General features: G+C 44.7%; 1 protein-coding gene across 1 annotated transcript in view; it reads right to left on the bottom strand.

The window, feature by feature from the left end:
- Positions 1-459: 459 nt before the first annotated feature.
- Positions 460-13,044, bottom strand: part of LOC8043167 (nose resistant to fluoxetine protein 6) — a 78,698-nt gene continuing 66,113 nt past the window's right edge. The window contains exons 11-15 of the mRNA XM_029994870.4: positions 11,768-11,884; positions 9,736-9,868; positions 2,501-2,690; positions 1,201-1,343; positions 460-629 (exon numbers count right to left, since the gene is read on the bottom strand). Coding sequence (XP_029850730.3) covers positions 516-629; positions 1,201-1,343; positions 2,501-2,690; positions 9,736-9,868; positions 11,768-11,884 — 697 coding nt within the window. The 3' untranslated portion in view covers positions 460-515. The remainder of the gene's footprint in view (positions 630-1,200; positions 1,344-2,500; positions 2,691-9,735; positions 9,869-11,767; positions 11,885-13,044) is intronic.

Here is a 13,044-nt window from a genome sequence, read left to right as displayed (position 1 = left end):
CGGCCACCCTGAAATTACCAATATAAACGAATACCTTTGTTATATTTGATACAAATATTGAAAGTTGAATAAATAATTAGAAAAGGACAGCAACGATACGCCTTGAACTTATTGTCAGCCCGGAAACATAACCTAACTGCGAAAACGGAGTTCTCGTGAATCTATAGATTCCTTTTACTAACTTTTTTAATATGTAAACCTTATCTTGGCACGCACTGTTTAACACCCAATTTAAAAATACAACAAAACACAGTAGTCGTTTCGCTTCGAACAAAGGGGGGGGGGGGGGGGGGGGAGAATCTCATTTTTTACCTTAGAAACTAAGTCTTTACCAAGACCAGCATACAAATAAAAGCCCCCAAGCACTAAACCTAATTGTGATTTGGTAAGACCATCACAAATGAGATGTAACGTCGAGTGAGGCGGCCCCAGTGAGTTCAGCTGCGGTGAAAAACGGAACTCTCCAAGAAACTAAATCTTTGCTTCGTAGCCTCCGCGTCGAGTGAAGTCATCCCTCACTTGCGGCCCAGAAGGGCCTTCTCGAGCGCCAGTACGGGAGCCTCGAAGAGCAAGGACAGCACGAAGGAAATGCCGTAACTGAGAGTCACGTTGCCTAGGGTGAAGTAAGTCTGCAAGAAACAGAACAAAAATAGTCTTCACCGGCAAGAAACACATAATCGAGTGTGGTACTCAAAGCAAAAACTATGAATCAACTCATATACGCATCGCGGAACTTCAAGGCGATGGCACTCACAATGAAGATGGGCAAGTGAGAAGTTTCACTCTTTATAAAGACTGAATTCGGCGGATTCTCGTGCCTAAAAGGTATCAGCTCGCGTATAAAAATAAGGTTGTTTATAGATCTGTTTAATATTGAAAAAGAATAATAGCCCAGTTTGGAAGGAAATCAGCCGAGCGACACAATCAAGCCGCTTTGGTGAACGAGTCAACTACGCCTGAGGGCTTCACCAACCCAGAAGTATGTTAAATGGAAATAAAGTATTTTGTCGTTTTAGAAAAGCAATAACCCTGCATGCAGATAGGTTAGGTTTGTAGCGTGTGCGCCTCCGCCAGCGCAAAAAGTGGGTGGGTTGAACAGAAGCGCGTTCGTTGCCCAAGACGTTCGCTTCACCGCCCTAAGATCCCTTTGGATCGTCCCATAAGGCGGTGTCGTAGGATTTTCGGTAGAGACTGACTCACGAGTAGGAACGGTGAGAAGTCGAACGCTTCTTCGCGTGAACCGTAGAAGATCGCCATAACGACGGGATGGATGATGTAGGCGGAATACGTCAGTCTGCTCAGGGGCATCAAGGCACCGAACGAGAGCAGCTTGGTTACCACTCCTGCAGAAAGTTGAGGCGAACCGAAAGTTAACAGAAACCAACTGTTATTGACATCAAAATCATTATAATATTATTATTTATATTCTGTTTTTCCCCGAAAACCCATTGGTGTATCAGCAATAAAGATTGGCATCGCTGTACAACGGCAAGAAACGAAGAAAAAAACATTAAACATCCTTAGTTACTGAGAGTTGTTATAAAAGTATAATTAGGAACATTTCCTGCACAAATAATCTTTGGCCGTTTGAGATGTCATACGGATTAAGACTCAAAAGGCAGCGCTGTACGGGGTGTCAAGTGACAATAAAGAGCAACACAGATGATCAAGTGACAATCACGATAACATTAGGGATAACAAGATAATTTTAATGTGCCTAGAGATAGTTGCTTTCACTTTTACCTGCTAAAGTTACTGCCTTACGCCTATATTTTGACATTGAATATGCACATATGCGCGGGAGTCATAAATATACATTGAAGGCTTTACTAGGAAACGGCTAATGCTTTGGATGGTGAATGGACAGGAGCGGAGGGGATCCAATGCTAATGCCAGATAAATAAATCTTTGGACACTGAATTATGTAAAAAAAACCATGCAATTAACCTTCATTTATATATTTATTTATTTAATTTAGTTTTATTTTATTATACGTGCTCAAAATAACCATGCAGGTCTCTTCTTTGGTGCACAAATATATAAATATGAACAGAAAAAGAAAAAGAAAACAATATTGCAGGTTTCAAACACTTTAACTTGGAAAAATCTTGGGCGCGTGTTAGAACCGAGTTATGGCTTTTGTCACCCTCACCAATGTCTGAGATGCTTAGAATCATAATCTGTGTTTTTCCTTGGAATTGCGTGCATTAGCTAACTCTTTCGAGGTTGTAGCCAGCAGTAACAAAAATCATATTTTTACACAAGCACCGAGTCTGCGAAAGGGCGTGCGCCATTAAATTGCAAGAGCTTGTTTGCCATGGCTTGAGTTGCTCCCTCTCTCCTCTTTCATCCCTTTCTCCCTCTTTCTCCCCCTCTATCTCTTTCCCTCTCCCTCTTTCTCTTTTTCTGTCACTCTCCCTCTCTTTCTCTTGCTCTTTTTATGAAATCCAGGCTCTTTACACAGAGCAATCGACCACAGCGCTCGCGTTAGCAAACTGACCTCCGTATCCGGCGACGGACGCGATCACGATCCAAGAGAGGCCGGCGGCCCACAGGGTGCGACTGAGAGCTCCATACACGACTGCCCAGCCCAAGGATGGCAGTGCCTGGCCCGTATTGGCGGGCCACATGGCGTAAAGCACGCCGAGCATCACGAACCCGCACAGCGACCAGCCCAGCCACACGTACGCCTTCAAGAGAAAATGACCACCTTCAGCAGGGATGCAGCCTGTCCACTGCAGGGACCTTTTAGAAAAGCCACTCTATTTTTTAGTAATTGATTAACTTGAAGGAAAATTTCAGCTTTAGAAACTAGGAACACACAAAAAAGGCATGGGAGTCCAATTCACCGCAAAGCATACAAAAAAGTCCATTACTCCGATGTACGGAATAATCCTGACAGATGATAAACCCAGACAAAAGCAATTTCACTTAAAATTATTTCTTGTGCCGGAAACGGACCACAAGAAACGAGTTCACTCTTAGGAAATACCACTTTTCTAAGTAAGAGCGCAATTATCTCTCCACGTACACCGCGGAATGTGCACGCGTGGGCATTTTTGGATGAGATATGACGACAGACAAAATTACAGCAACGGGAGGTGCTACAATAATGGGTTGGAATGTTTCCTACTTTACACGAGCATACTGGCAGTGACCCAAGTATACTATAGCACGCAACGCCGGTGATCCAAAGCCTTTCTTGTCAAAGAAAAACGAGAGAAAAACCCAGTCATGCTCAGTAGTTGTTTGCACAATCAACACTAGAGAAAGATGCGGCACTGCTGGCACTTTGACCCTCCCAATGGCCCAAAACACATCTAGCTACGTCTCTTGCACTAGAAATCAAAATAAAAAGCCGATTCTCCTAGTGAACTTTGAAGACCCGTAAATTCCAGTCTTTGAACATTCACGGGGCTAGCGAGCATAGAGCGAACGTTGCCCGGTGGCACTCAATGCAGCGAACGAAGCTGCTCCGCTTGTTGGCGGTTCCGCTGCTTGTAAGCAAAGTAGGTTTAGAGGGGAAAAAAAAGAAAAGCCCAGGGCAAGGCAAGCATACACATATAAGTATAATGCGATCAAGTACCCTTACCGTGGACTAACAGCGAAGGATACCCCTAAGTACGTAGGATGAACATTTTACACGTCTTGAGGAGATACGCATCTCCATCGCAGCTCCGGTTCATCATAGGAAACGTCCAAGTCACTTCTCATCCGTTCACCAACTTTTGAAAAACTCGAAACAAGACTTGTAACAACACCGCGTTTGTCTGATATTATAACTTTCTCAGTGCTGTTGCCTAACGTGGCACGATCACTTGCCTGCTGCAGGAAGGGTGCGTAATGGCGCGTTTACACGTGCGGATTTGAGGGCGGATCTGTGCAGGCAGAAGGTGGATAAAATAGGGAGGGCCAAATCGTCTTGTCGCTTCTGGAAAATCCGGAATATGGGTCCCCGACTGATCCGGCTTTTGCGTCAGCGACAAGTTTATATCGCCATTGAGCTCACATTTTCCGCTAGCGCGTATCCGCCCGCGAATCCGCAAGTGTAAACGCGCCATGAAAGACGAAAATAAAATTTAGGAGTAACCGGTCATGCGAATTGGTGTTCAGTCATCGAGCACTCAGCTTTCCGCGATCGTTCCACGCGCTACGCCACTCTTCACAATTCAGTGGAGTCACGCGGCGACCACTCCGCCGGCTTCAGATTTCCCAAGCGGCACACAATGAAATTCGTGTCAATTTGCTAATTTGCAATCCGCTTAGAGAACGGGGGCCGAGACAACATCTGTTATACTTTGTTTCCGCTCAAGTCCAGAAACAGCCGACACTTCGAGCTACTGGGACCAAGCAAACATCGTCAAAAGTGCTACTCGGTAGGCCTTTTCTGTGTATGATTGGTTCAGCGATGATAAAACACCGCCTCGGCTGCTCCGAGGCAAACCGCCAGTCTACGGATCCCCAGGTGGCGGGTTCGTATCCCTGCACGCAATAAGACGGAAGCTGATAGTGGAGAAGGCGCCGTGTAATCGAGCTTTCGGTTGCACGTCAAAAGTTCTCCAGGTGGTCCAGATTAATCCCCAGTCCTCCGCGGAGGCTTTAAGATTCCCCGTCGTTCGTTCGGCACGTACAAGACGCGTGGCAAACACTCAGATGGTACGCTTTTTGACACTCTCTGCATGGTCCCATCAGCTCGTAGCCTCGGATGTATCTGAACTTAAGCCGAAACGTAGCACAACATAGATCCCCGCAGTGCTGAAATTTCTACTTCACATATTGGATCCGACAGCGCGGGTGACAGATTGAACGCGATTACTGCGTCAGCGCTAAGCTTGGATACGTGCTCTCACTGATGGAAAACGAGCCCACGTTGAATGACCCGGCACTCAGGCCCAATTTATGCCCCGCTCCTCTAATCGCAGAAGTCAAAAATGCCGTGCTAAGGCCTTGTTCCGTTACATTTCAAGTCCTGCCGCAGCCGACGATCCGAAGAAGCAGGCGGCGCCAAAAGCGCATCCTGCAGGTGCTCGTTGTCTTTCCGGGCTTGCAACCACCGGTTAAACCAATCACGCACACAAAACAAAAAGCGGAGGATCGCGGTGCATTTACAGTGTGTGAACGGCTGAGTAGGTAACAGAGGTTTAGGGAACCGTTTTTTTTTTTTTCACATCCGACACGGTACGATATGCGCCCTCCGGTACTCACTGCCCATGCGTGAGTCTTCTGCGGTACCGCGTGCGCAGTTCGTACCGGAGGGCCCATTGTACCGTGTCGGATGGGCAAAAACAGCTCCCTAAAACTCCCTTTTAGAGAGTTTTAGTAAACCGTTCTTGTAGGTCCGATATGGTACGATGGGCCCTCCGGTACGAACTGCGCATGCGCGAGTGTTCAGCGTTTACGCATGCGCAGTTCGTACCGGAGGGCCCATCGCACTGTATCGGATGTTGAGAACCCTTCCCTAAAACTCTTTAATAGAGAGATTAGGGACCCATTTTCGCACATCCGATAAGGTACGATAAGCCGTCCGGTACGAACTGTGCATGTGAGTTTCTTCGGCAGTTGCGCATGCGGAGTACGTGCCGGAGGGCTCATCGTACCGTATCGTGTGTGACAAAACGGTTCCCTAAAACTCTCTAATAACAAACGCACAAATACGATAAGTGCCGTGGCGATGCTCTTTTGCCACTGCTTGATTGGCTCCATCGGATCGTGGCGTACGCATGCGGTCGCACTTCTACGATGGGCAAGTTTGTTTAATCTCTGCGCAGCTCGTGCGTGTGACAGCATAAAATGCTATTTTAACGTCCCTCCACATCTAAAAATGTTGCCCATCCGTGCATTTCCAGCTAAATTCAGCGGGGAAATTGACGTCACGTGACAGACACACCAATTGAGTCTCCCCGTCACGTGAACTATCCACCAATGTAATTTCCCCACTAAATTTGGCGGAAAATTTGACGTCACGTGACCCGACGTCACCTCGCCTTTTCTTTATGTATATTGTAAACTTTATATACGGTTTGAGTTCGTCAAATGTAAGCGCCTTATCGGGTGTCCCTCAAGGATCTGTCCTCGGTCCCCTTCTTTTTTTCGATATACATAAATGATTTAGCTGTGTATATTTCTAGTCGCGTCAGACTATATGCCGATGATTGCTGTGTCTACAGCGACATCCCATGTGAGGACGACTCTGAGCTTTTGAACAATGACCTTATCTCTATTTGATTGTGGTGCCAAACATGGAAGATGATTCTAAACTTTAACAAATGCAATCTAGTCAGGTTTACTAACAAATGACGATCTCTGCTGACAGAATATTTCGTTGGTCACGATCTTATCGGTTGCTCCAAAATATAAGCACTTCGGAGTTCTCTTTTCCAGCGAACTATACTGGAACACTCATGCTAATTATCTGTCCTCTAAGGCTAGCCGCACGTGAAACTTTCTCAAACGTAACTTTAGGAAGGCACCCACAAAACTCAAAGAAACTTTATATATGGCAAACGTGCGTCCGAATTTAGACTATGCTTGCACCACGTGCGATATTTACATCAAGACAAGTATAGATGAGCTCGAACGTAAACAGCGACGTGCAGCGCGGTTTGTGTCAGGCGATTATGATTTCTCGAAAAGCTCGTCTGTTATAGGTAATGAATTATGGTGGCGTTCGCTTGCAGACCGCTGAATGTATCTTAGACTGGCCTTATTTTATAACATATTTATTCACAATAATGGCATTGGTAAAGCACAGTACATAAAAGAACCAACCTATGCGTCTCCCCGTAGAGTTCACCCTATGAAAGTTCGCGAATACAGGTGCAGAATAAACATATTTAAGTATAGTTTTTTTTCCCCTGTGCAGTGCACGATTAGAGCAACTTACCAGCTGAAATCGTCTCTGCACCACATTTCTGATTTTTACAACCATACAAATTTTCTGTTAAATTAGTTATCTTTGTTTGCTGTTAACCTTTTGTTTATCGACTTTTCTTGGTGTTTCTGTTGTAAACTTGCTGTGGTGTTTATACATATTTTGGTGTTGTGATCATTGTGAATCATCCCGCATCACACAGCCCTCTGTTTCTCGACATGTACTTTGCATTTGTGTAAATTTTCTACTGTCTTCCCCCTTACAATAATGCCCTAGCAAGGGCGCTGTGCGTAACCGAATAAATAAATAAATAAATAAATTGATGCCACGCCACCTATACTAGACAAGACTGTTTTAACCAGTGTCTCATCTGCTCTACGGGCGCCACTGTGTTTGTTTATGCTGACGCCATGACAAAATAGAGGGGCTGGGCTTTTTTACAGACTCTTCTTTTTTTGTTTTTTTTTTAGAAACCAGTGCACATGTTGCCGAGCAAGAACATCAGAAATGCGTAGCCACGAAGCTCCAAGAACCGCACCAATGACAAGAGTGCCGCAAAAAGCAAAAATATTGTTTTATGCGCAACTTCTCCCGTCACAAGAGCCTGCGTTGGAGATTAATTTTCACACTTTCTATCTCAGGGGGCTAAAATTTCGGGCACTGGGGTCTATATAGCCTTCGAAACAACTTAAAATGATCATTTCTCAAATCCGTATTTCTTGCTATATGCAAACGCAAAGGTCGCTGGAAATTTTTTTTTTTTTTGGTTTGGCCTCCAGATGCGCCTAAAGTCCCTCGATAATTATTTTACAATTTACGACAACAAGAACAAACTACAAAGCACATTCGACTGTAATAAAATGGAGTCATTCAGTTCAAATTTCAGCTGCTCGCCACCATTCGCTTCCTAAAAAAAACCTGCCACGCCGTCGCGCAGTCGGCGTTTCAAAGAATGTCGCTACTTGTAGGAATCTCTTCTTAGGGACTTTAGATGCGATTACGTGTCTTTGTTTCCACGCCGATCTAAGCCAATGACTACGCACGAGGGACTGCCACGTCGTCGCGCGTTATCTGCGCGTTCTTCTTATTACCTGTTGATCGGCGTGCACATCCGTGCTTTCCGATGCGCGGGAGGCGCCTTTCGGAACACTTGATTTCCGTATCGTGAAGCAGAGTGTGCGGCCAGCAAGTTCGTCTACTCCTTGCGCCCCCGGTGCGTTTGTTTAGCCTCGGAATGCGCACGCGAGCCTTTGGTTCTCCAGGGTCTCAAGAACAAAGGCGAGGTCTTGACTGCGTCGTCATGGCGCGTTAACGGCGGGTTCTCTGTATTACCCTTCGATTGGCGTGCCCCCCCTTGCGTTCCGCTGCACGCCAAGGACTCATAATGGGATACTTGCTCACCGTACAGGAGCCCTAATCTGGACACTTGGCGAGAAAGTCGGCGAGAAATTTGGCGGCCGTGATTGGTCAATGCCGCACTTGACCTTGGCGCCGGCCTATCAGAGCCGCCGGATACCTCGCCGACTAGTTCGCACAGTGTCCAGATTAGGGCCCCAGATCTTTTAGGGCATTACCGAACACGACTGATCGGCGTCTCGAGATGCACCTTCGTTTGTTCTTCTCAGCTATCGCTCTAGTAAGGCTACACTAAGCGCCATCTTAATATGTTAAATGACTCTTAGTATGTCATTTCAGACGACAGCACGCACAGATATCAACTGTGCATGCCCAAGATGCGCGAGCGCACGCAATTCATCAGGTTTGACTAAACTGGGTGCATATTAAAAAAAAAAAAAAAAAACCTAATGGAGTTTTTTGTGTTTTTTTTACTTCGATAGTTGTTTTGTGTAGCTGGCATAACAAGGCGTAGTGTATTTTTCGCTATATTGCCAGCTCCTCGACAAAAATCGCCCTCCGCTCTCGGAATTCGATCCTAGGTTCACTGCGTGTGTAGCGGGCGTGTTACCACAGAGGCTAGCTTCCGCCCCAGGTTTGACAATCCTATCCATATACGGAATTTGTGGAAAAATAGAACATGCGCTTGTGAGCCCGTGTTGTGCCCCTATATAACCGCAGTTCCTGTGAAGTCGCGATGGAAAATACTTCCCCATTTTTTATTTAATTACAAATTTCATCGGTGTTAATTGTTGAAATTAAAAGCCCTGGCAAGGTGGCGCAGACTGCCGCCCGATTGAAAGTGTTCAGCCATATTCATCCATCCACTACCACGTCGTAGTAAGGCATGTGCATTACGTCATCTTTAGGGGATTCCAGAGAACGCCCAAGATGCAAACGCGCTGAAACTTGGCGAGAGCACGGCGCAAAGCAGCAGACGCGGGTGTCTAAGCGTAGTCGCCTTGCTATCGTCGCTGTTGTGCAACGCTGAAAGATGCGCTTGCGACAACATTAAGGAGTTTTAGGGAACTGTTTGCGCACATTCGGCACAGTAAGATGGGCCCTCCGGTCTGCGTAGATCGTCATGACTGCACCGTAAATCAAGACAGGACTGCACCTCTTTTTAAATTATTAAAAAAAAAAAAATAAGCCAAAACAAAGAGTATATTTGATTCGTCATCACATCCTTTTTATACAAGTTAAACGATTTCAGCTGGCTTTTTTTTATCAAGTCCTAACCAACGTGTACTGTACTAAACATATTTGAAAATTAGTCCGCTTTATTTGGAGTAGGAGGGGGTGGAACGGAGGCTGCCACCCAGAGTTAAGAAAATAGAACGCATTTCCTATATCCAACAAAACATTACTTTTCTTTGTTTTAAATTTTCACTACAAAAAAGTGAGCGTGATATAAATAAGGCGTGAGCATGGCTTGGTGGTTTTGGTATTTGCTGGAATCGTAGGCTTACCCTTTTGATGATGACGGCTCCCTGGGTGACGTGAATGAAATAGCCAACTAACATTCCAACCAGGAATGGCCCGATGCGACAATATGGCTTGATGTAGACGTCCCTCATGTAGTCGTTCATTTTTTCGATAGGCCTAGAAAAAAAAATTGCGTCGCTCAGTCTCAGTCTAACCTGCTGAACTCGTTTATTGAATTTAATACTTAATATAACACACGGTCCTATCTTTCCCAACGCTAGCGTGCCGTAACTATACGAAGCGTTCTTCCGAAGCATTTTTAGCGTCAGCGCCGAGCAGTGTTCACGTTCTCGCAAATGCCCTTCGCCTGCTCTATATTCACAAACAGGAGGAGATCGGCTAAAAAACTTTCATTTGGCTCGCCTCCGACGCTGGCTTGGTATCTCCGATAAAGCTTCGGCTTCTCGTTAGCCTTGGACGTGTACGAGCTGTAAAGCATGGCTAACGTAAACACCCCGGTGAAAAATCTTATATGTATGACATTTCTCGGTCAAATAAACGCATGTGATCAAATAATATCATATAAGAACATAAAATAACTCCATAAGAAAATATAAGAACTATATGATATTATATGAGAAGAGCTGAAAAACGTCTTGTGCAATTTTATATTGTTCTTATAAGGTTCTTGTGTGATCCTATGTCATCTTATTTAATCATTTCCGCTTATTGCACGAAGACATTTCTTATACATAGAAGAGTTTTCACTAGGGAATGCGCATGCTGGAGGCAGACCAATTATACTCCGTGTAGTGCGTCCCGACCTGTTCAGGAAGAGGGAAATGAGGAACGGGGAATCCCAGCCCTTCTCAACCGTTCCTCTTTTCCGCCCTCTTGAACAGGTTGGCATGCGCTCTCTCCCCCGCAGCTTTCGTCGTACTGCACGGTTTTAGTGAGACGGAGGATAGACAAGGCGCAATGCCGTCTTCATCTAGTAGGTCACTATTCATCAATGAAACGCTGGGCAGCCGTTGATGATAGCAGTGTAGCCATATCGGCGTCTCTAGGCACCGTCACTACGTTTGGCCGTACGGGCCGAAAGTTTGTTTTCCTGGGTTTGTCCCCCTCGTGTTGACTGTAGCGTAATTTGAAGTGTGCCAATGAAAGGCCTGCTACATTTACCCTTTCCTTTTTGTTCCTGTGAATTTCCCATTTTTCTCCCTCTGGCACATTTTTTTTTTATCTTCCCCAGAATTAGTCTGATGGTTATTTTTTCAAGGTTTCTTTTAGTGTCATTTTTGTGAGTAGTAACATTTTGTACCATTCCTCAAGTACGGCAAGGAAATTCATTTTAATTTTGTTTTCAGCCTCTTTCATCTTTTTTCTCTAAGAGGAATCGGGTTCTTGGCTCAAACAACCGGAGATGCAGAGCGAGTCTCTAAAAAGTACAACCATACTGACTGTGGCATTTATTTTCTGTCTAAATAAGAAATCACTCATTGTTAACCTAAGTGTGGAGGCTTGTTCCTTTCTTTTAATTGCTCACAGCTGCGTAATATATATTTTCGATAACGCTCTGGAAGTTGAATAAGGTGCACTCTTCGTCTCACCGGACAAAGATTTGCATATAGGGGGGGAGGCGGTAGTAGCTAATTGTTGGTCACCCACTGTACGCCTCCGGAACTAGCACGCATGAGCAGCAGAGAAACGAGCACATGCCGGAACCATGCCGGAACCATGCCGGTTCTATGCAAGTAATGCACTTGAAGGTTGGTAAATCCCCTAGTTTATTTTCCCTTCCCACAAAAAACAATAAAAGTCGTTCCTTTAAAACAAAATCTTCAAACATTTAACATTGTCAGAATCCAAATACCAAGTGGTTGTCAGCTTTTTCTCTGATAAGAATAATAAAAACCAAACAGTCATGTTAAGTCTGTGGGAGCCACTTCACCTGCAACTTTCCAGCAGATAATGTTTTTTTTTTTTTTTTTTTTACACTGACAGTTGAGAAAACTTTTTTACTTTGTGCATTCAACTGTTTGAACAGTGATAAATGTTAGTGATTTATGAGCTTACACGATGGCACTTATGTACGGGAAGGCAGGGTAATCGTTGAGGGCCGTAAGGACAGCGGTGGTCGCCACTGAGGCCAGGAAAAGTACAGAGGCCAGTCCTACTGCCCATCGAGGTCTCCTGAAAGAAAAATACAAGAGAGATGGTAAACCTCTTGTTCTAAGACACTACGCAGTAGTTGCGGTAATAGAAGTGGCATAGATGGTATGGTATTTTAATAATTCAGCTTGCTCCAATTGGGGTGTGAAGTAGTTTTAACGGTAGATAAACTACTAACATTTGATTTTTCTGCCCTTTATTGGCTTAAAATACATTAGCCTTCAAGCGAACAGGTGGGCTATGTATTGCATATAACAACAAAGTAAAAAATATAGTTTGCTGTGGACATTGTGCTCGACTATCTTATAAAAAAAAAAAAATCAGGCTGTTTTGTTTTTTTAATGAGAAAACAACCTAATTTATGAAGGTATTATTGTGAGACACAAGTTTTTATTAGTTCGTGCCGCAATGTCGTTGCCACTACGTTCCAAATGCCAAGTTTCCCTTTCAGCAACCACTAAAAAGAAGAAAAAATATTGTTTGCAAGTCTCATAGTAAATATTGATAAATTAAAAAAATTGCACGGCATCACAATCTGTGCTAGGAGAAGGTTGCCTAATCCCTGTTTGTGTGACTCAACATTCCGTGGTGTCAAAATGCCAGGTCACCCAGTCTTTGGTAGAGAAGGGCTGGCCATATATTGCTCTCGGCGAAACCTACCCTCTTTTCTACTCCTCCAAGAGTGGCATCGCGCATTACAAACCACATATATGACAAGTTGGTCCGCATTTTAGTCCCCATCGCGGGCTCGCTGTGTATAGTCTGCAGGGTTTCTATAGTGACAGAATATTTTAGTAGCTTCAAGGAGATGAAATCCCAAATGTTGTATCTCTGGGAACTCTCACAATAGCGCCGAACTGATAAATCCGGCGTCAGTTCACGAGACCAGGAAATTCTCTTCAGTTTCAGATGGGTCGTCCCCGTGATGTATTTGACAAGGTGAAATAATTGTCTCCGCAGTTTCCAAATACCTTATTTGTGCTAAAACAGATACAGGCACCAGGATCGTCATCTGCTTCATGAAATATCGGACATCTGAAAAAACCCTTCGTTTTTACTATTTTTGTCTACATCAGCAAAAGCTAAGCTCCTGTTTTGGGGGAGTAGTACCTCGCAATGTGTACTTTACCCGCGGCATTACGTCAGGGCTCGACCGCAAGCAACGTGTTGCCCTTTGGTAC

The sequence above is a fragment of the Ixodes scapularis genome, unplaced genomic scaffold (assembly GCF_016920785.2).
Source record: "Ixodes scapularis isolate PalLabHiFi unplaced genomic scaffold, ASM1692078v2 PGA_scaffold3__209_contigs__length_174095766, whole genome shotgun sequence".
Taxonomy (NCBI): Eukaryota; Metazoa; Arthropoda; class Arachnida; order Ixodida; family Ixodidae; genus Ixodes; species Ixodes scapularis.
Note: the sequence above shows the minus strand (reverse complement) of the source record. Positions and strands in the feature narration are given on the sequence as shown.